At 39.6% G+C, this 23,168-nt stretch overlaps 1 protein-coding gene across 2 annotated transcripts in view; it reads left to right on the top strand.

The window, feature by feature from the left end:
• Utp18 (UTP18 small subunit processome component) overlaps positions 1-22,125 on the top strand; it is a 28,107-nt gene extending 5,982 nt beyond the window's left edge. For both annotated transcript variants that reach the window (XM_029483032.1, XM_029483031.1), the window contains 11 exons: positions 777-847; positions 2,870-2,961; positions 5,306-5,431; positions 5,528-5,702; positions 11,346-11,446; positions 12,044-12,134; positions 13,495-13,618; positions 15,465-15,639; positions 19,936-20,078; positions 21,224-21,264; positions 21,990-22,125. In XM_029483032.1, the coding sequence (XP_029338892.1) occupies positions 777-847; positions 2,870-2,961; positions 5,306-5,431; positions 5,528-5,702; positions 11,346-11,446; positions 12,044-12,134; positions 13,495-13,618; positions 15,465-15,639; positions 19,936-20,078; positions 21,224-21,248 (1,123 nt within the window). In that variant the 3' untranslated portion in view covers positions 21,249-21,264; positions 21,990-22,125. The remainder of the gene's footprint in view (positions 1-776; positions 848-2,869; positions 2,962-5,305; positions 5,432-5,527; positions 5,703-11,345; positions 11,447-12,043; positions 12,135-13,494; positions 13,619-15,464; positions 15,640-19,935; positions 20,079-21,223; positions 21,265-21,989) is intronic.
• Positions 22,126-23,168: the final 1,043 nt, after the last annotated feature.

Here is a 23,168-nt window from a genome sequence, read left to right as displayed (position 1 = left end):
GACTAGGCCATCTTTTGATACATATGCAGCTAGAGTCAAGAGCTCCGGGGTACTGGTTAGTTCATAATGTTGTTGCACCTACAGGGTTGCAGATCTCTCTCTGCAGATCTCCTTGGATACTTTCTCTAGCTCCTCCATTGGGGGCCCTGTGATCCATCCAATAGCTGACTGTGAGCATCCACTTATGTGTTTGCTAGGCCCTGCCAGCCTAGTCTCACAAGAGACGGCTATATCTGGGTCCTTTCAGCAAACACTTACTAGTGTATGCAATGTTGAAGTCTCTTCTTAAGTTGACCAAGGTGGCACCTTGAATTCCCTTTGCAGTTCGGGCAGGCTTCAAACTTAATATCCTCTTCCCCTAGCCTCCCAAGCAGTTGGCCTATGCCACTGGGCCTGATTGAGGACAGTGTATTCTAGTCATTTGTGTTCAAGCATTTTCCTTTCAGGCATGTTCTTTGTGTATCTCTGTATGCTGGCATTGGTTTATAACTTCAAACAGCCTACATAGTTCCAAATATATAGGATGAGCTGATTAGAGCAAATAGGATAGTCATGTAATTGAACATAAATTTAACAACAAATATGGATTAAGGTGTACTGTATCCAGTATTGGTTTCTATGGGCAGAGAGGTTCCTGAGTTTCCAGTACAGAGAGCTTGGGGCTATTTTGTGTCCCCCCCCTCCCCAGTTTTGATTTGGGAAGAGATTTTATATATACTCTAAAGGGTGCCAAAGGTGCAGTGGTGTTACTGCAACACTTTGGTTTTTCTTCTTAGATTCCAGCATGCCATGGGAGGAGTACCTGATTGGGCAGAAGCTGGGAGCAAGCGGAGGACATCTTCAGATGGTGAGTGTTGATGTTTCTAAGCTTAGTAGGTCCCTGTATTGTTTTTATTGGAGTTTTCCCAAGCTGTTAAAAATGAAGTGTTTTAGATGAGCCTCCCTCATTTATGTTGGTTTTGAAGTCTGACATTTCTCTGAGTAAAGTCTCTGTTTTTGGTAGCATGGGCTTATTTAATACAGGTTGAGCATACTTAGTCTGAGACTTGACGTGTTCTAGAGTCTGAAACTTTTAGACCTTTCAAGTCTGAAACATCTGCAACACTGGCTTTTTGAAGCCAGGAGTGGGGAGTTATCCATTATGGAACTGTTTCATGCACAGAATTATCAGAAGTATCATTAAAGTCACTTTCAGGCAACATGTACAAGGTATATATGAAACCAAGTGGATTTCTTGTTTACATTTGAGTCATCCTTTAGCCACTTTATCATGTATGTGCAGGTACTCGGAAGCTCTGCTCAGAACAGTTCAGACAAGGCATAGTCAACCTGTAGCATCTTACTGTAAGGAAGATAGAGGATACATGGATTTTGTTCTGTTTTGACAGGACTGTGTTTTATGACTTCGTATTAAGGAAAAATAAGTGGTACTTGGTTCAGAGCTCTTGCTGAAGACACCTCTAACTATTCTAGCTGTCCACCCAGAAATGGGATGTCTGTCAGCAGAGCAGATGTCAGACCAAGCCCAGATGATAACATAAAACTGCAGGTTTTAAGATTTGCTTGTGTTATTAAATATTTTTTACTTTAAACTCTCTGAGTTTAGACACTATAAATACAGATGGCTTAGTCAAGATCTGATTTGTGTGAAGAGTTATAAAGCTTAGAATAACATTTAAACTCAATTATATGTCCTCAGACTTACATAGGAAGCACTTAACATCTTTTTATTGGCTTTACCAGGAAGTGATGTATGATATTCATGCATGCTTCAGACAGGATTTGCTAGGAAACTCTTGAGTGAGCTATGTAGACCAGATTGGCCTTGAGTTTAGGGTCTGCCTGCCTCTACCTCTGGGATTAAAGACTCAGGCACCTATAGTTTTCCTGTACAGTATTCTGGATGTTTCTTTTGATCTGTCAGCTAATTTTGGGATTCTGTTAAAAACATTCAGAGAACTGACTGTTCTTCTGAAGGTCCTGAATTCAATTCCCAGCAACCATATGGTGGCTCACAACCATCTATAATGAGATCTGATGCCCTCTTCTGGTGTGTCTGAAGACAGCTACAGTGTACTTACGTATAATTAAATAAATAAATCTTTGGGCTAGAGGCTGGAGTGAGTGATCAGGGCCAGAGTGAGAAGAAAAAAAAAAACTTTATCTTAAGAAAAAAAAAATCCAGTGGAGGCTAAATTTCAAGTACTGTTTTCTAGAATTTCCACTGATTATTGTTTGGTTTTTGGGACAGAGTTTTATGTAGCTTATTCTGGCTCTGAACTCTGGCTCTGATAGCTTGTGGCAGTCCATTCTCTCTTTCCACAGTGTAGCCCTGGACATCAAACTGGTAGTTAGGCTTGTTGGCAAGTTCCTTTAATCCACTTATCCCTCACTGAAGTGCATATACACGGTGGGCTGCCATTGCTTTTTTTCATGTGTGTTGTTAAGCCATATCTCTGTTCTGTTTCTGATTCTGTCATGGTTATGAGTTGCTCTTTTAAAATGAAATGCTTAAACTTGATTTCCTTTTATTCAGTAACCATTCATATGTCTTTCTTCCCTGTCAAGCTTTAATCGTGTGGGGTGTGTGGGTGTGTACTACCAGTTTGATGCTCAGGGCCTACACTGTGGAAAGAGAACGGGCTGCGCACACAAACCTACATACACACACACACACACACACAAGTGCAGTGTCATCTTTATCTTTTTTTTTTTTTGATTTTGTTTTGCTTTTACCATTTTCAGTTCAAAAAGTAGTTGAGGTTGTGAAGCTGGGCTGGAAGTTGCATTTGGAAGTAGAGAAGTCTGGGGTAGTCAAGGGCCTTCTGACTGATTGTAAAGATTAACCTTGTGGGTTTGTCTGACTCAGATGAAAGTGAAGAGGAGGATGAAGATGATTTGTTGCAAAGGACTGGGAATTTCATCTCCACATCCACGTCTCTTCCAAGAGGAATCTTGAAGGTGAGAGTTGTTGAAATTGGGATCTCTCCAGTTACTGACCTGTGACATCCAGTCTGCATCTATATAAGTATGCGTCTATACCAGTAACTCCTTGTATGAGGGGTTAGTGTTTTCCCTGACACTTTGCTTTAATATTCTTAGGTTTTTCTTTTCTTTTGCAGAGATGATAGAGAGCTATTTAAGCATGACCTGCTTAAGTATGTATAGGGGCCCTATAGGTTTCTTTTCATTTTTTTCTCTTTTTGCTTCCATCTCAATCAGCCTGTTGCAGTGACTGGGCTTCTCATGTCCACTGTACCTTATTTTGTGAACTATTCTTGACATATTAATACTAGAGGGAGCTTTTATTTAATTATCTGTGTATGCCAGGAATATGAGCACAGATAATTTCAGCCAAAAGGGGCATTAGATCACTGGAGCTAGAGTTACAGGCAGCTGTGTACTATTTGATATGGGTACTGGGAACTGAACTTGGGTCCTCTGCAAGAGCACTGTGTACTCTTAACCACTGAGCCATTTCTCTAGGACCTAGAGGGAGCTTTGAAAGATAGTTTCAGGTCTTATCACTTTTACTTTTTGAACTCTGTATTTTTATCATGGTCTGCAGTGTCCTTCATGGTCTTTCTCATGCCCACATCCTCAGACCTCTTTCATCTTAGTTGTTACTTAGGGCCACACAGGCCTTTGTGTTTCTTAAACAAACTGGGTCCTTTTCTTGCCTTTGAACCTGTACCTTGCTTGCTTCTGTCTGTGCCTTCTTTAAGCACTTTGAAAAACTTTTACCCCCAGTACTTGGTTTACCCTCACGAAAGTTTGTTTACATTCATTAATCGTAGCAACCTGTGCTTCCCTAGCTCAGTGCTTCAGCTGTTATTTGTCAAACGAACAGACCTGTGAGCTAAACATTTTCCTTTCTGTAAAATAGTGTGTCTATGGAGATGGGGCAGTGGAAGTAGTGGTAAGTTAACAATTAGACAAGAATGATGCTGTCCCCATTCCCTCCCCATTGTTGTACTCCTCTACTATAAAGGTTCGTACTGTGCCTCTGACTGCCACACTTGTACTGTGACACACGAGCCCATGCTCACACATCATTCACATTCACAATAAAAATAATAAGTAAAACTGAGAAATGAATGAAGCCACATTTTTTTTTTAAAGTAACAGAATTTAATTTCAGTAATTTTGAACACAGGCTATGTATACTTTGCTCCTAAATGAGGTTTCAATATGTATTTGTGCCTCTAAAAACAAGAGGCAGCTGAGAGAGTCCAAGTGATGAGTGATCACCATCATTTTAAACTAGCCACATGTGTCCTAGTATACACGTGTACATAGTAACTGGACTGCAGAGCTGTGGGGCCAGTGACATAGAGCCTATTGTACTTACATCAAAGTAGGTGTTTAACATTTCTCCACAAGTGCCAGTGTCTTAACCAAAATAAATATGTCTTTGGGGCAGTACTGAATACTAGTACTTAAAAAATGCTTAGTATATTTAGACTTTCATATGAGAAAGGTGTACCAGACTGTTGATCACCTCGACTAAAAGTGGAAACATTTACTTTGGTTGTGTTTCAGACTTTTTTTTTTGAGACAGGATTTTCCTGTTCAGCCCTGACTGTCCTGGAGTTACCTCTAGAGGCTGGCTTTGAGCCCAGACATAACGCCTGCCTCTGCTTGGGTTCAGCTCCCGTTTCAGACTTTTAAGTCCATGGTCTGTTGGTGTGTTGTTTCTGGGCTGTGGTAAGGGAGAACATCAGTGAAGGCATAGAGGAGCTAAGTTGGTTACCTCCTATGGCAGAAAGCAGAGAGAATACAAGAGGAGGTCAGGAAAAAGTGTAGTTTCAGGGACATCCAGAGACCTTTCCTGCAGGTAGGCCTCTCAAGGGCTTCTAGCCCCTTCCCTATCCTCACACATGTGTCTGTGGAGGGCATTTCTTGTTCAGAGCTAACAAACGGACTTAACCATTCATTTCAGAGACAGTGCAGATGTATTCTGTGTAGTAGTGACTTAACAAGCCAGAGCCATGATCATCTGGCACTGTAAATGACATTGGTTTTTTTTTTTTTCTTTCTTTAAGCCAGTGGTTCTCAACCTTCCTAATGCTGTGACCCTTTAATACAGTTCCTCGTGTTACAGTGACTCCAACCATAAAATTATTTTTGTTGCTACTTCATAACTGTAATTTTGGTATTGTTATGAATTGTAATGCAAATATCTGATACATGACTGCTGTGAAAGGGTTGTTCACCCCCAAAGTCATGACCCACAGGTTGAGAATACTGCTTTAAGTGATGCTAACCCACTTGTCGATAACCTCCCAGCCTTTTATTTCCACAGATAAAGAACTGCCGGCCTGCCAATGCTGAACGGCCTACCACTGCTCGGATCTCGTCAGTGCAGTTCCATCCTGGTGCACAGGTGGTGATGGTCTCTGGGGTAGATAATGCTATCTCACTCTTTCAGGTATGGGTTTTTAAATGAAGTCTTCTAGTGAAATGTTCACTGCCAGAATACAGGGTCTGTGGAAATAATCAAAAGAAACATTTGTACTTCTTACAGGTTGATGGCAAAACAAACCCTAAAATCCAGAGCATCTATTTGGAGAAGTTTCCAATCTTTAAGGCTTGTTTCAGTGCTAATGGAGAAGAGGTTTTAGCCACAAGTATGCACAGCAAGGTTCTTTATGTCTATGATATGCTAGCTGGGAAGTTAATTCCTGTACATCAAGTGAGAGGTAAGACTTCTGTTGAACACACAGTTGGTCATCTTTATCTTACTTACTCCTTCTCTTAACCTAAATTTGCCAGTATTTATAAGTATTTTCGATCCCAGGTGTGTGTGTGTGACTGACAGGCAGACACAGTCTCACTGTTAGCCCTCATTGCCCTCAGATTCATAGATTGACCTGCCTCTGCCTTTCAAGCCATGGGATTAAGGCATGTGCCAGTGCCATCACACCCAGCTCTCCATGGGATTCTTAAAAGTAAGCATTTGTTTAGTTAATAGCATTTGGCAATTGTCTTGTGTTGAGGAACCATGCTTGAATGAGGCCAGTGAACTGACGAGTTAAACACTTAGGGTAACTTCATAATTTACATCTATACATTTTTTTCTGGACCACTTGGCTTTATTTGTGCTTGTTAATTAATTGATTTTTCTTTCTTTGCTTATTATTTTTATTTATTTTGTGTTGGGGACCAAACCTAGACTTTTATGCTTGTAGGTTAGGATTCTACTTTAAGCCTTTCTTTGCCCTGATACTCTATTAAAAATTTTTTTAGGGGCTGGGTGTGGTGTTGCACACCTTTAATCCCAGCACTTGGTAGGCAGAGGCAGGTGTATCTTTGTTAGTTCAAGGTTAGCTTGGTCTACAAAGCAAGTCCAGGATAGCCAAGGCTACACAGAAACCCTGCCTTGAAAAAATAATTCTATTTTTTTTATTTTATGTACATGAGTGTTTTGCTTGCCTGTATGTATTTGCCCCATGTACATCCCTGGATTTTGGATCCGCTGGAGCTGGAGTGATATAAATGGCTGTGATCTTTCATGTAGGTGCTGCAAACTGAACTTGGGTCTTCTGTAAGAACAAGTGCTCTTAATTGCTGAACCTTCTCTCTAACCCCTTTAATTTAGAATTCTTTTCCTTCCTCCCTCTAGCTCTTTCTTCCTTCCTTTGTTCCCATCTTTCTCCCACTTCTCTTGTTTTCCTCTGTATATGTCTTTTTCATGTCTTTTTCTTTCTGAATACCACTTATATAGCCTGTTGGCTTTGGATGCTAGAAGAGGATGTCTGATTCCCTGGAACTGAAGTTATACATTGTTGTGAGCCTCCATGTGGGTGTTGGGAACAGAACCTGGGTTCTTTGGAAGATCAGCCAGTGCTCTTAACTGTGGAGCCATCATCTCTTCAGCCTCTGATACTTGGTTTTAATTTTAGCAGTTGAGGTGGTAGAATGAATGTTTGTAGCTGTTCTTGACTACTTTGTGGGTTCTTTTTTCTACCCTTTCCCGCCCTTTCAATTCCCTAACACTAGGGAAGAAAAAAAAGGATAGAAAGTTATCATTAAACTATTTAATGTTGAACTATTTCATGCTTGAGTAGGAATATCAAGTTCCTTGGGGCAAGTTTGATCTTCACCAGCAGGATATCTAATTTCTTCTTTTTTCTTTTTTGTGAACAACTACATAACAAATTGCAACCCACAGCAACCAATAACCCATCAACCTCTTGGGGCCCTAGCATTTATATTCCCCCTGAAAAATCTTCCAGAATTCCAGGTATCACACAATGGCAAAAACTATATGCCGCTGACAAAAATCATACCCTTGCATTATCCGTGGGTACTGCCCTTGCCTTTAATGGTCTTAATAATCTTTTTATATTTGGTATTTCCATACTGAAATGCCAAGGTTTCTATCAACACCTGCCTTTGTTCACGGCTGAGGCTAATCTTTGGAAAGAAAATTAGTGAAGGCTTTGCCAGAGCTTTAATCTTTGTAAATGAGGTGGATTTTTCCTCAACTTTGTCCCAAGCTCTTAAAGCAGCTAAGTGACATTGTTCTATTGTATTGTCATCAAATTGAATCTGTCCTTTTTTTTTTTTTTAAGATTTATTATTTATTATGTATGCAGCATTCTAATGCAGGCCAGAGGGGGGCACCAGCTCTCACTACAGATGGTTGTGAGCCATTGTATATTTGCTGGGAATTGAACTCAGGACCTCTGAAGAACAGCCAGTGCTCTTAACCACTGAGCCATCTGTCCAACCCTGAATCGTTCTTGTATATCAGAGTACCGCCCTTCACCCAGCAACTAGCCTACACTCTATTCATTCTCCTCACTATTTCACTGTTCATCTTCTTCCCTCCACCTTGTTAACCATTGCAGTTGTGGGCTGGCTTCAAGTACAGCTGTCACCAGTCCTTTCCAACCACGGGGAATAATTTTGAGTAGCCCAGTTACTGAGGATTTGTTTTCCATAAAGGGAGTGTATCCCATATGAAATCATGGCCTCTTTAAAATACCTTAGATATTTCCTTTCTATAGGATGCCATCCTGTCTCATCATAACCTTGTTCCATACCATTAGCAGGTATGTACTGTATGACTACTGGGAAAGCTGATGGTGGTCATGTCATAACCCTGGGCTGCCCCTCCTGCTCTGGAGGCCTAGTTGGTTCTAGATTAACCCTTTCTTTCAAAATGGGCTGTTTCATCCTATTGCCCTTTGGCTTTTTAGCATTTCTCTGACCCAGCCACCCTCTGTCATAGTTTCTTTTCCTCTTTCCTCCTCTGGAAATTCCTGTGCTCTTGCTCAGCCACCTGGGCTGAACCTTCTTGTTCTCCCTTTTTGGCTCCCCTCACTTTCACCTGTAGTTTTTCTAGCTGCACAACCAACTCTGCAACCTTCTCAGAAACAAGAGCAGAGAACTCTTTTCCCATTTCAGCCATTTTTTGTTTCTCAGGTCCCTTCATTTCCACCTGCACTGTCCAGTGCTCAAACATTGTCCCAATCTTTTATGAAACAATAGAAGAAGAAGAAAAAGAAAAAACAGAATATGCCATCTGGGAGCAAAGCAGGGAGTATTCCAGCAGTAGCAGCCAGGATAAATCTTTTGCTGGTATCTTTTTTTTTTTTTTTTTTTTTTGGTCTGAGACAGGATTTCTCTGTGTAGCCCTGGCTGTCCTGGAACTCACTCTGTAGACCAGGCTGGCCTGGAACNCAGAAATCCGCCTGCCTCTGCCGCCCAAGTGCTGGGATTAAAGGTGTGCTCCACCATTGCCTGGCCACTTTGTGGGTTCTTTCTTCCACACTTCTCCACCCTTTCAGCCTCCTAACACTACATAGGAGAGAATAAACGAAAGGGCGTGACCCTATTGTTAATGTACTTCCTGTTGAGTAGGGGCAGAGAGTTCTTTGGGGGCAAGTTTGATTTTCATTTTCAGGATATCTAATTTCTTTTTGTTTCTTCCTTGTGCATAGTTACTTAACAAATAGCAACCAACAACCCACCAACCTATAAGGGGTTCTATCTAGCATTTATTTACCCTCTGAAAAGTCCTCAGAATTCATAACCACACAATCACAGAAACTTTCTGTCACTGGTAAAATCACACACCTTAGAGAGCACTAGGCAAATCATAGTTTCTATGAACAATATGTAGCAGCTCCATATTCCACACCTGGGATTAAAATGAAAACATAGTCTGATTATATTTCTATGTTCCAAAATTGTTACTACACACATTAGCTAGGGATATAGAAGACCTGGCTTCTAGTTCGTGGACAGATTGTTCTCTGATAAATAGGGCATTAGATACTTTAATTTTAATGTTTATTTTAAATGTCAATTTATATTTGGAATAAAGCTCTTTTTTTGAGAAGTAAATTTTAAAGAATGGCCTAGCNCCCTGCCCCCCCCCCCCATCAGCTGTTTTCATTAGGGATTTATTTATCCTCATCCATGTTTTTCTCTGTATTGTCCTACTCATGCTATCTGAAATACAGGCGACACCATTTTGGGTTTGTTTGTTTGTTTTTTTCGGCGGGGGAGGGGGGCAATAACGATGTTGGCTGGCTTAACATACATCTTGTGCCAGAGTTGACATAGCCATAGATTACTGGCAGTCTTCCTATTGCACTTGGTATGACTAGAATTGTGTTGATGGACAGTGAATAAGACCAAATTAAATAGACATTTATGTTTATCTTCAGTGTTTTCTTGTCTGTTCTTTCCTGTTTTCTGACACCTTTAATTATCCTTTCCAAGTTGGTTCTTTGTGAAATCCCAGCAGTTGTGGTTTGGATTTTGTAGATTTGAATCTGCATTTCCCACTGCATTAGGTACATTTCCTGGTCAGTGAATGTTGAAAAGCCCTTGTTTTGACAGCTACTATATTTGCAGTTCTTAGTATCCATGGTGCAAAACCATCTCTCAGCCCAGTTCTAAGGAATCCAACTCCCTTTTCTGGCCTCCAGTGGCACTGCACACACATACATATAGGCAGAATACTCATACACTTAACCACAACAAAAACCAAAGCCAGGCCTGCAGGATTGCTTAGCAGATAAAAGTGCTGCTTGCTGCCCAAATCTGATTACTAGGTTCTGTCTTCATAACTCATGATAGGAGGAGGAAAAAAAGGAAACAGAAGTAGACCATACTTACGGAATATATTCGCTATGCTGAGGCTTTAACCCAGGGCCTTGATCCTGCCAGGCAGGTGCTGTACCGTTGAGGAATATCACCATCCCTATGAAACTACTAAAAATTCACTCAAGAAATTTAGAATATTTCATTAAGGTGGGAAATTGCCACCTAGATATTAAAGCTTTTGTATGCAAACTCTTGGTGGCATAAATGCTTGTTTGAACAATGAAAATAGAATTGATTCAGATTTTATGTTCCATTAACCTGTCAAGACTTATAGCGTAAGCAGTTAGAGGTGGTCTGAAGGAGCCTCAGCTAGTTCCTCTAGAAGGCCCCAAACAGTAGTTGCACTTTAACAGCTTGAATTAATGATTTGTTTTTTTTGACTAGGCAGCATGTTTGCATGGTGTAGAAGTCCAGCATATAGTTCAGGTATACCTAAAATCCCTGCACTTGAGGCAGGAAGATCAAAGTAATCTGGCTATAAACTGATTTAAAGGCTGCCTTGGACTTGGACACCCTCACCCCATTATGTACAAATGAGTGATAATGGGAAAGTCTATTCTGCTCCTTCTCCCTGGCTTTCTCCTTCCCTTCCCTTGAGTAAGCAGCCGTTTGTACTGATTTTTATGTGTCCTTTCTATTAGATTACTTTATAATGTGTAACTTGGCTCTTATTCTCATAGGGTCACTGTGAAGGGATATGTCTCTTTAAATGGGTGAGCAGACTTTCAGCTATGTGTATGCCATTTCAAGAAGCTAATCAGTTCTTAAATGCACTTTAAAATTAGGAGTTTGTGCTTTTAAAGTACAAAATCAAAGATTATTTTCCCATTCATCATAGGTGGCAACCAGATATTTTGACTGTCTCTAATGGCAGTAGATTTCCTTTCCACTAATGAGTTGTGTATAACAGACTACTCCAGTCCTTTTAGTTACATTTGGCAAATGAGCTGATTTGTTTGTTGTTTGTTTGGAGAACTGATTCTCTGGCTTACGGCTGAACTGTTGAATGCTAACCTAGATGAAGTTTCCCAGCCATTTTGAAATGAACTTCTTTTTAGGGTCTTTTTGATGTTCCATGTAATCAGATTTATTCAGAGATTGTGTTAGTTTACTTTGTGTCTTGTAGACATTTTAAAAGGTAAGGGAATTTAATTGTTATTGAAGGGTAGGTAGAGTTCTTAAAAGTCACTAAATCTTGGCTGTTTCATCTCATTTCTTAGGTTTGAAAGAGAAAATAGTGAAGCAATTTGAAGTCTCCCCAGATGGATCCTTCTTGCTCATAAGCGGCATTGCGGGGTTTTCTCACTTGCTATCAATGAAGGTGAAACATGTTTTCTCTTCTTGTTGTTTCCATTTGGTAGTAAGGCTAGGGTTAAGGATAGTCTTGAACTTTAACTCAATGTGAGTTTTTTGTTTGTTTGTTTGTTTTTCTTTTTCTTTTTGTTTTTGAGACAGGGTTTAGCTATACAGCCCTGGCTGGCCTCCAACTTATAGAGATCCACTTATTTGTACCTCAGACTAATAGGATTAAAGGCTTTCACTAGGACTGCTGACACTCGATGTGTTCTTAAATCTACTCAAGTAGAACTTTAGGAGAAGCTATAGGCAGTTGGGGGAAAACTTTCAACTAAGAAAAAGACTCAGGGCTGGAGAGATGGCGTAGGGGTTAAGGGCACTTGCGACTCTTGCACAGGATCTGAGTTCAGTTCTCAGTACTCACATGCTGGTTCCAGTCATCTGTAACTCTAATTCTAGAGGATTTGTTGCCCTCTTCTGGCTTCTGTGCATAGCAGGTACAAATGTGCACGGACATTGCAGATAATACAGATGTACACATAAAATTAATAAAAATTAGAGTCAAATATTTTTGGCAGATAGATATCAGCTTCTAATATCTGGTAAATAATTACTCTTTTAGACAAAAGAACTCATAGGTAGCATGAAGATTAATGGACGAATTGCAGCATCCACATTCTCTTCAGATAGTAAGAGGATATATACCTCTTCTGGTAAGTTTGAATGTATTTATGTTTAAAGTTTTATTTTAAAAAAGCTGCATAGTTTTCTATGTATTATTTTAAATAAGAAAATCAGATATAAAGAGTATTCATTTTCTGTCATTGCCAGGTCAGTTAAGAACTAATAATGGTGAAGGGTTAACCATTTGCTATGTAGTGTTAACATGCTTGCTACATATACACACTTCAGTGTGGGAAGATTCAAGGAGATAGTTAAATAACAGTGTCACTGAATTCTCATTGGGAACATGAGTTGTATGTAGAAGGTCAAACCTTGGAACAGTATCTATAGAAATGGACTGGATGAGAGGGAGTAAGGAAATTCTTTGAGGTGAATGTGAGTATTGTATGCATAATAGGGTGAGAAATGCTGCAGGAACAAGAAAAAGGATTGACCGTTTTGGGGGATTAGATGGCCTTTCCATCATGGAAATATTTGTGGTCTCTGTATTTAATATCTTTTTTTGTTTGTTTTAAATCTTGCTGTCTTATCTGTTGCTGTGATGAAACACCCAAGGCCAAAAAGCGAGTTGACAAGGAAAGGGTTTATTTGGCTTACACTTCTAGATCATAGTCCAACGCTGGAGGAAGTCAGGACAGGAACTCAAGCAGGGCAGGAACCTGGAGGCAGGAGCTGATGCAGAGGCCATGGAGGAGTGCTGCTTACTGGCTTGCTTCCTCTGTCTTGCTCAGTCTGCTTTCTTACAGAACCCAGGACCACCAGCCTGGGGATGTCGCCACTCACAATGGGCTGGGTGAGAAAATACCCTACTGCTGGATCTCATAGAGGCATTTCTTCAACTGAGGCTTCTTTTCTCTTTGACTCCAGCTTGTGTTAAATTGACACACAAAACCAGCCAGTATACTTGCTGACTTAATTAGTTCTCCAAATCAGTATGTGATATTGCTTACCCTTAATATTCTTAATTGTCAATGACTTGAAACAAACTGTAGTTGAATCACAAACTTTTTATGGTCCAGATCAGTTCATTTGCTTTCTTTATCATCATTAAAAGTCTGCTTATTTATATTGTATAACCTTAAATAATAGTCACACTAATGCTTGTTGGTATTGCTTTCCTTTTCATACGTTTGCTTCAGTTATTTATTTGAGTAGAATATAGCACCTTTGTTCAATTCAAATTTTTAATTTTTAAAAAAAAATTAAACCTAAGGATACTGTTTTTTTGAATGACTGATGAACTTTTGCATATGTTTGAAATGTTTTTCGTTCTCTGGAAATAGGGTTTAGTTTCCTTCTGCTATTGAAAAGTGACTAGAAATGGTACGTTTACTTGCATTTTAAATTTAAGCAAGATTAATTGAGCCCTTCTTTGTCTTTTGCTTTCAGAGAATGGAGAAGTTTATGTGTGGGATGTGAATTCAAGGAAGTGCATTAACAGATTTCTTGATGAAGGCAGTTTATATGGATTAAGCATTGCTGCGTCAAAGAATGGACAGTATGTGGCTTGTGGGTAAGTGAAGAGAATCACATCGTGCTTATGAGATGTTTAGCAGTTAAATACATGACTTTACTGACAGCTTAGAAATATAAAATCAGTAATCCTAGCTGAGCCTTTTGTTTTGTAAAATTGTCTTGATGTATAGTTAATATTGACAGCTTGTCAACTTTTTGGCAAAAACAAAAACAACAACAAAAAACGCCGCTAGATTACCTTAAATTGTAATGTATTTTCCTGAATTTAGAATACTCATTTGATCACGGCAAGGGTTCCATCTGTTTATTTAGCTTCTTGCCATTGAGGAGGTACAGTGATACAATTCTGGGTTTAATTTTCTAAGTCCTTTAGCTATATGTAGTCTATATATAATCTTTGCAGATATCATTTGTTAGTATGATAGGTGTCTTAGTCATTGTTCTTTTGCTATCTAGAGACACCATGACTTTGGCAACTTTTATCAAAGAAACCATTAAATTGGGACTTGGTTGTAGTTTTAGGAATTTAGTCTATTATTATGGTAGGGAGGGAGCAGTGGTAGCAGGTAGGCAGCCATGATCCTGAAGAATTACCTGAGAGTTCTACATCAGGATCCATAGGCAGCAGCAAAAAGGGAGAACCATTGAGCCTGGCCAGGGTTTTTGAAACTTTAAAGCCCACATAGTGACACAGTTCCTCCAGCAAGGCTACACTTACTCCAGCAAGGCCATACCTTCTAAGCCTTCTCAAGTAGTACCGCTCCCTGATGACTAGGCATTAAAAGATATGAGACTGTGGGGGGTCATTCTTATTTAACCCACCACAGTAAGCATTTAAAAATATTTTCTAAAACCTGTTATTAGATATTAGTAGAAGAAAAATAGTTTATGCTTTGGAAATGACCTTATCTCCCCACCTGACTTCTACACATGTAGGTGCAAGGAGGAGTAATCACATAGTTAGTGGTAGTTCCCAACTAAGTTACAAGATCATGTTAGCATGTCTAATTTTGTTGGTACAGGATATTAGATTTGACTTCAGTCCAAACAATAATTGAGCTATAAAGAAATTGCAGTTAGGTATTTCTTGCCCTGGAGTGGGACGTTAGTGGAGGTGGATATGTAGCATACTTTCTCAAGATTAAAATTGGGGAAGCTACTTGTAAGTATTTCCAGCAAGTTTGGGGCCTGGGAAGTCAAGTTGAACTGAGCTGGGAAACCTGGAGACCAGTACAGCATGGGTTGGATTCGCCTTCGCGGTAGGAGACACTGGCAGGCATCTCTCAGTTTGAGTGCCTGTGATCTTTTACATATTAGGCAGTGTCCAGGATGGCTGGCGCTGACTCTTAATCCCAGACACTCAGAAAGCTGAAGCTGGAGAGGCCAAAGTTCCAAGGCCAGCCTGGCAACAGTGAGACCCTATACCAAGAAAAAGAATAGGAGAAAGAAATGCAAAAGGGCTTGTGGGTACACTTTTAGCATTTGTGTGAATGTAAGAATGGCCTTAGGTTCAATCCCCAGTAATACAAAACAATAGGAACCAAGTAGTTGCTTGCAAGTATTGGAAGTTAGGCAATAGGTGCTGTGGGGGGTGCATGTCTTACTTTCTGAGTTTACCTTCTTCCACAAGTTGTGCATGGCAGAGTGGATGTTTAATACAGTCTTGATTTATGAAAGTATAAAGTGGACATTCTGTGCTTTCTTCAGATTTGTAGCTAGGCCTACAATTGAAAAGCTGTTCGGCCAGCCTGAAGCTGCGCATGCGTCTCTGCGTTGAATTCTTCAGCCATTGTGCTCTTGGCATGTTATTTCCACAATCACCAATATGTTCATCTAGGTTGCAGAGGTTCTTTTGTTTTAAATCTTTCCATTCCCTTTTCCAGTTCTAAGAGTGGAGTGGTAAACATATACAATCAAGATTCCTGCCTCCAGCAAACAAACCCAAAGCCAATCAAAGCAATAATGAATCTGGTTACTGGTGTTACTTCCCTGGCCTTTAATCCTACCACAGAAATCTTGGCAGTGGCTTCAAGAAAAATGAAAGAAGCTGTCAGATTGGTAATAACTCCTTTTACCCTTTTATCTTTGTAATTTAAAATTTCATGTTAAAACAGTGAGTGATAACAGAATAGTAGTGTGTGGCTTACTCTACTTCTTGCCTGTAGGTGGGGTTCAGTTGTAAGAGTGCTTCCCTGTCAGGCCCTTGGTTCAATCCCCAGGACCAAAACACATTGGAAATGGTGACACATGCCCGTCAAGGCTATCCTTGGCTATGTAGTGAGTTGAAAGTTGGCCTAGTGTACGTAAAAACTCTCTCTTAAAAAGCAACAAAACACTAAGGAGTTTAGTAGAGATATTAGTTGGGAGCTTTTGGGTTCAACTAGTCATTGCATTAGTGCATATGGCCACCAAATTTTGCAGTGTCTATTCTATTGGAAATGTAGGAATTGTCAGAATTCCTAAAGTTATCCTAAAGTTATTCCTAAAGTCATTTTCAGAGGTTTCTTCTAACATATAAGTTAAAGAACATATTTAAGGTAAGCACTTAATTGGCAATTTCCTTACTTATTTTCTAAAGGCCTGTAGCTACAATGGAGTGGAGGCAATTCTTAGAGTTTGAAAGTCAGTTGAGTTCCATTATTAAAGGTGCTGCAATTCACATAGCTAGCTATACAGGGATGTTGAGTACCTAGGATCTCAGGCCACCCCAGTTCTTATGATTTAATGGAAAGACATAGGACCCAGTATTTGGCTGTATTTATTACAGCCATAGGATAGATCCTAAGCAGGATCACCAAAGGGAAGAGCTACACAGGTAAAGTGTGGGGCAACCTGGGAGCCTCTTTGCAGTAGAATTGTACAGGATGCACGTAATAACTTCCATCTGTGAGGTGTGGCTGCACAGCACGTGTTTCTCACCTGTGGAGCTCCTTAGAGACCCAGTGCCCAGAGTTATGGTTGAGTGTTCCTAGCATTCGCTGAATTCTAGGTGCCCAGGAGTAAAACCAGGTATTAAGCATAAATCAGTTCATTTACACAGCTGACTTGGGCAACTGGGCCTGAGTGTACTACTCTTCATATGTAGCAAGTAGGGCACTGTTTACCATCCAAGGGCCATTTTTACAAGGTGTTTCTGAAAATACTGGCCTCAGGACCACATTAACTGTTTTGAGGTCAACCTTCGAGTTCAGTTTAAATGGCATCCTCATATCTGGAAGTTTCCTGCTCCTCAGAACCAGTTTCTTCATTTAATAATTCTTTGCTCTTAGACTCAGGTATACAGACTCTAACTTTGAGTAGCAATTTTGTGTTATGTGAACACTGACGGTTTGTGTTTTACAAAGACTTTTTACATTTCATTGAGTATGAACTTAGATGATAGTGTGTGTCTTATGAAGATTTACAAAGAACTCCTTTAAATAATTTGATATTGATAACAACCCTTCAGAGGATTTATTTATCCAAAAGTCAACAGTTAGTAAAGGGCAAAATTGTAATTTCAAACTCTTTCTAGTTTGTTGAGACAAGGTTGCAGGTAGCATGGGCTAACCTTGAATTCCTGATCTCTTGCCTCCATGTCTCAAATGCAGGGATTGTAGGCATGCATCACCACTGCCTTGTTTAGATTCTATACTCTTTGTAACACAATATATATAAGGCAATATGACTGGGCAAAGAAGCAGCTAAGCTCCTGCCTATGTTATACATACATATCTACCCTAGAGTTCATGGGCCATGTGTGTCCAATGATAGATACTAGTGAGGCCCAACACATTTGTAGATGACAGTGGCAGATTGCAATACTAAAAGGTTGGACACTTCTAGTGTGCATTGTCACTGTTGCCCTTGGGGTATAATAGAATTTGGTTGTGAGTTTTTGTTAAATGATTCTCAGAGCCACTTACTAATTGTTGTGACTTGTTATTTGATTGGGGTTGTTGTTTGTTCTTTGTTTTTCTCTCATTAATGTAAGTGATTTGCTGGCTTCATATGTTGGATGTGACAGGTGGGTTCCTTCTCTTGATTTCTTCTAGTCACCTGTTTTTCTCAAATATATTCTTTTCTGGGCTCTCATGATTGAGACTTTTTTCTTTCTTTGTGTGTAGTGGTTTGTTTTTTTTTTTCAGATCACAATTTCCTACATTTATACTTCTGATCCTAATCACACCCTCATTACCTTCATTGGTCTCACTTCCCTACCGGGAATCCTATCTTCTCAGCTTGTACTCTTCCTGCCTCATGTCTATTGGATAGATTCCTTGTGCTTGTTTGATTCTTTCTCCTTCCCTGAGTTTTTAGGTTTGCCTCTGTCCTTTCCTTTTCTATTTTGTTTGTTTTTGTTTTTTCCAGACAAGGTTTTTCTTTTTGTGTGTGTGTGTGTGTATAGCCCAGGCTGTTCTGTAACTTGCTCTGTAGACCAGCCTGGTCTCAAACTCCCAGAGGCAAGACTTTCCCTCCTGAGTGCTGGGATTAAGGCATACACCACCATGCCTGGCTTACATTTACCCCCTTGATCATATCTTAATGCCTTAAAAAATTACGTGTATGTGTGTTTTGCCTGCATATATGTTCCATCTGCATGCCTGGTGTTCATGAGGGTCAGCAGAGACTGTCAGATCTTCTAAGAATTGGAGTTACTGATTGTAATGAGCCACCCATGTTGATGCTGAGAGCTGAACCCCAGTCCTCTGAAAGAGCAGCCAGTGCTTTTTACTGTTGAACCAGCTCTCTAGCCCCTGTATCTGAGGTGTTTTGTTTGTTTTGTTTTGTTTTAGATATTTTCTTTATTTGCATTTCAAATGTTATCTGGAAAGTTTCCTATACCCTCCCTCCGCCCTGTTCCCCTACCCACCCACTCCCACTTCTTGGCCCTGGCATTCCCCTGTACTGAGGCAGATAAAGTTTGCAATACCAAGGGGCCTCTCTTCCCAATGATGGCCATCTAGGCCATCTTCTGCTACATATGCAGCTAGAGACACAAGCTCTGGGGGTACTGATTAGTTCATATTGTTGTTCCACCACCTATAGGGTTGCAGACCCTTTTAGCTCCTTGGGTGCTTTCTCTAGCTTCTCCATTGAGGGCTCTGTGTTCCATCCTATAGATGACTGTGAGCATCCACTTTTGTATTTGCCAGGCACTGGCATAGCCTCATACAAGAGACAGCTATATCAGAATCCCTTCAGCAAAATCTTGCTGGCATATGCAATAGTGTCTGGGTTTGGTTATGGGATTTTATCTGAGTTCTTGAGTGTTCTTGTACTTATTTTTCTTCATTGGTGTTTGAATATAGTGTTTTGTCAGTCTTGTTCTCTATTCTTGATATTTTTTCACAGCATCTTATCATGTACCCATGGCTGGCCTGGAACTAACAATATCAGTCTGGCTTCAAACTCAAGGAGATCTGCCTGCCTCTGTCTCCTGCAGTTAAAGGCATGCTCTACTGTGCCTGGCTGGCTCTTTGATCAGTTTTTGCTTAGTAAGCTTCTGAAATCTCTTTCAGACTAGGGATGGCTTCCCCGTTTGGTATGTTGAGTTGAAGAGGCCTAGAGCAGCTGTCAGTCTTTCAGTCTGAGTCATGTTGCTGTCTTTCCTCATGGTCATACTTCTATGTTGTTATTTGTGCCTCTGTGCTGTGGATGTCTCTGCTAGTTTTATTTAGGGATTTTACTGAACAGCTTATTCTTGAGGACTTAGACTCTACCTAGTACCACTGAGAGAGAGAGGAGAAGCTAGCTGTTGTAATAGTTACACCAAACTGAAAAATGTAGAAGAATATTTAAAATGGATTGAAGACTACTGACAAATTCCCAATGACCATAAAATAGAAAATGTAGAGTGCTGTCAAATGTTAACAAATCAAAATAAAAACCAAAAAACCAGAAATTTCACAGTGATAAAAAATTTAAGGAAACGAAGTTAGGGATGACTCAGTGGGTAAAGTCCTTGCAAGAAACAAAGTTAGAGATGACATGGTAGGTAAAGTCTTTGCCATTCAAGTGTGAAGCCCAGAATTCAAATCCCCAGAGCCCATTCCAGACTCTGAGATGGGAAGTGGATGCAGGACAATCTGTGGTGTGAGAGCTTCTGTCTCCAACACAGTAGGAGGCGAGGACTGACACCGACCTCCATGCAAACTCTCACCTACACTCACACACACGAGCTTGAACATGTGCGTGTGTACACACAAATCTAGTTATGGGCAGTTTGGCCATGTTTGTGGAGCAGTGCTTTCATGTATGCCATAGTCAAGTGACCTCTGTTTTTTTTTTTTAAATCAAGATAGAATGAAAAAAATTGGGAAAGGATAAGTTCCTAGTTTTTGTAATTTAAGGCATTTTTTTGATCTCCTGCAGGTTCATCTTCCTTCCTGTACAGTATTTTCTAACTTTCCAGTTTTTAAAAAGAGTGCTCTTTCTCGTGTTCAAACCATGGATTTTTCTCCCAGAGGTGGATACTTTGCCTTAGGGAATGAACAGGGCAGGGCCCTGATGTATAGGTAAGTATTATTTATATTTAAAGTCAGATCTCTAATAAACTGCTCTTTAAAGTGTGAAGAGAATATTCTCAATTTTACAGTTTTATAAAGAATTTATTCTTTTAATTTATTGCATGTTCAAGCCTGTCTATCATTACCTAACTGCATAATTCTCCCACAAATGTGTGTGTGTTGTATAATAACTAGTGTTTTTCCCCAGTAAGCTTTGATTTTTTTTTTTTTCTTAGAATGCTAATCGAGGAAAAGTAGCCACTTTAACAATACTGTTATTTTTTTGGTAGTTTGAAAGATTGACTTTTGCTGAGTTGACAGTCACTTTTTAATCTACTGGATTTAAAGAATTTAAGTGAATTTAAAGAAAAAAAAAAAGATGTTTCTGTCCATGGAGCTGTAAGCTATAAATAAGGATGTTAGTCACAAAAAGATCCAAAAATTAGGTCATGTATCTGTTTCTCTTCTTTACCCAAATACTTGTCTTTAAAACAGGCATAAGCAAAATTTAATTGAAAGGTGAATCTTCAAGGAGAACTGAGACTTTGAGTAGGAGCCTGTCCTGAAATGACGGTCCCTTTCCCTTGTGTTGGGTGTGGCTGCTGCACAGAACCCTACGTTTCTGTGTGCATGCTCCGGGGAGTGCTGCAGGCTGAAGGAAAGGAGGAATGGACATTGGTTTAAAAGATAGTAATGAAATGAAAATACAGCAGACTGTGGGTTAAATTGCTACCTATTATGAAATGAGAATGAGTTATACCAGGGTAATTTTGTCAGATTAGTTTGGGAGCAAGCGCAGATTTTACTAAAAGAGCTCTGTGAGAGCTGCTTTGGTTTTCTTTAAGCCCCAGAGCATTGTGTTTTTCACATTGTGCTCTAGAGTGAAACTGTCTTGCTGTGCTAGGGATTTGGATTGACAGCAAGCACTAGGAGTTAGTGTGTGTGGCTGATGAGGTATTTTGTCAGTCCCAGTTTGATCCTTTGGAGCCATCATAGCAGTTTATGATGTAAGGATCTAAACACATCTGCTTGTTGAGAATAGCTGGAATTACCCCCCCACCCCCCCACCAACCCCTACCGTCATCTTTCTAAGTGCTGCTCCATGATCAGATTTAACTACTCTATGGCTAAACAGTTATCTTTTGCCTTTTCAGGTTGCATCATTACTCAGACTTCTGAAGATTTTTTTTTTGAAGTAAGAAAATTCTCTTTTAAAATAAATACCATGGGGTTTAGGGTGCACCCTTGATGTCATTTGGTTAGAGGTACCTTATTGACTTAGCCTGTCTCTTTGCCCCTAGGTCAGCTTTACATCTTCAATTTAGGGAAGTGGGGTGCAAATAGATCAGGAGCTGTCTAACTGACCTGTACCTTCCTTGGGAATTTCTAATCCCAGTCACAATGGTCTGCCTCCTTCTGAAGTCACATTTTTAATATTGTATTCAGTAATTGTCACCAAAACTGTAGTTATGAACATGTAACCCACAAAGAGAGAAGAATTGACAGCTTGTGTGAACTCAGACTCTTTCACTTGGTGATTATTAAGTAGCTTGCCCTGTTGCAGAGAGTACAAGAATAAAATAGATTTTTGCTGGCCATTGTTTAAAACAGGCTATGTTTCCTGTATGACTACAGCTTAGACAGGACACAGGGGTGATCCTGACACTGAACTTTGCAATTAATCTTTTTACCACAGCTGACTGTAGGCCTTCTTAGATTTATGAATGTTGAAGACCCTATAAGAGTACTCATAAGTTTTAATCAGAGAAAAGGGTTTTTAAAGAGAGAAGGATCTTGAGCAAAGTGAAGAAAGCATTCTAGTTTTCTTGCCTATCAAAAATATAGTGGTGGATGGAACCTGTTGCTTGTGATAACTAGCAGTTACAAGTGAGCTTATATAACTTTTCTATTCTTTTTCAGATCCAGTTGAAAAATCCCATCTCAGTACATCTTCCCAGAAGTTTCCAAGTGTGATAATATATGAATAATGATTTGTGGAATCTGCTTAAATTAGCAGCAGTGTCTTAATAAATTTATAACTTTGACAATAAGTGTACAATAAGTGTACATGATTCTTTTTAATCTTTGTGTACACACACACAGTTGAGAATGTGATTTCTATGCATTTTCTTTAAAACTAAATGTGAGAAATGGAAACCTGTCTGTAATAAAAAGTAATATAGGTAAATATTTTCATTAATATTCCTCCTGTGCACAGATCTGTCCAGGCTTCAGAGCAGGGCTTTTAAAACTATCCAGTCACCTTTTTTTTTTTTTTTTTTTTTGAGAGACAGGCTCTCAAAACTTGCTGTGTAGACCAGGCTGGCTTCACAGAGATCCCCTTCTGCCTCCAAAATGCTAATACTAAATAATAAACTGCTTAAGTTATAAATGCCACTCCATCTGACTCTAGCACCAATACTTAAGAATTTTTATCCAATTCTATGTATATAGGTGTATAAAATTGGTATATAAGCATTTTTGTATGTTTTACCACTTATTAAGTGTAAAAACAAGTTTGTATACTAAAGAGATGGATGTATATGTTTATTACATAAAGAATTGTTTCTTAGCTGAATATTTGATACTGCAAGACATAAATACATCTTCATTTTTTTTTTCAGGGTTGATATTTTGATTTTGTAATCACTGCTGAGAATGTTATGCCTTAATACATTATAGAAAATGGCAAAAGTATATTTAGGACTGTTTCAGAAATTAGAAATTCTGTTCTAATCCTAATTAAACTTTAATTATTAAAACTTTTTATTGTAAAGAAATTTACACATGCTTTGATCAAACTCAGCTTACCCAGACGCATCTCTCTACTCACTCAACTTGGTGTTGTCTTTTCTTTCTTCAAAACCAGAACCCACCAAGGCCAGTTGATGCTGCTCATGTGTGGCTTTTCACTGGAGTGTGGCTGACTGGTTACCAGGAGCTACACTTGTAATAAAATGATCTCTTCCTCCCCAGTAGCTTCCATTGCAAACAGCTCCACTAGGAGTGGGACTTGGTGCCCACCTCACTACAAGAAGGGATTTGATCTGACGTGAGCTTTTACAGGTGGTGTGCATGCTCTTTAACTGCTGTGAGGTC

The sequence above is a fragment of the Mus caroli genome, chromosome 11 (assembly GCF_900094665.2).
Source record: "Mus caroli chromosome 11, CAROLI_EIJ_v1.1, whole genome shotgun sequence".
NCBI lineage: Eukaryota > Metazoa > Chordata > Mammalia > Rodentia > Muridae > Mus > Mus caroli.
Note: the sequence above shows the minus strand (reverse complement) of the source record. Positions and strands in the feature narration are given on the sequence as shown.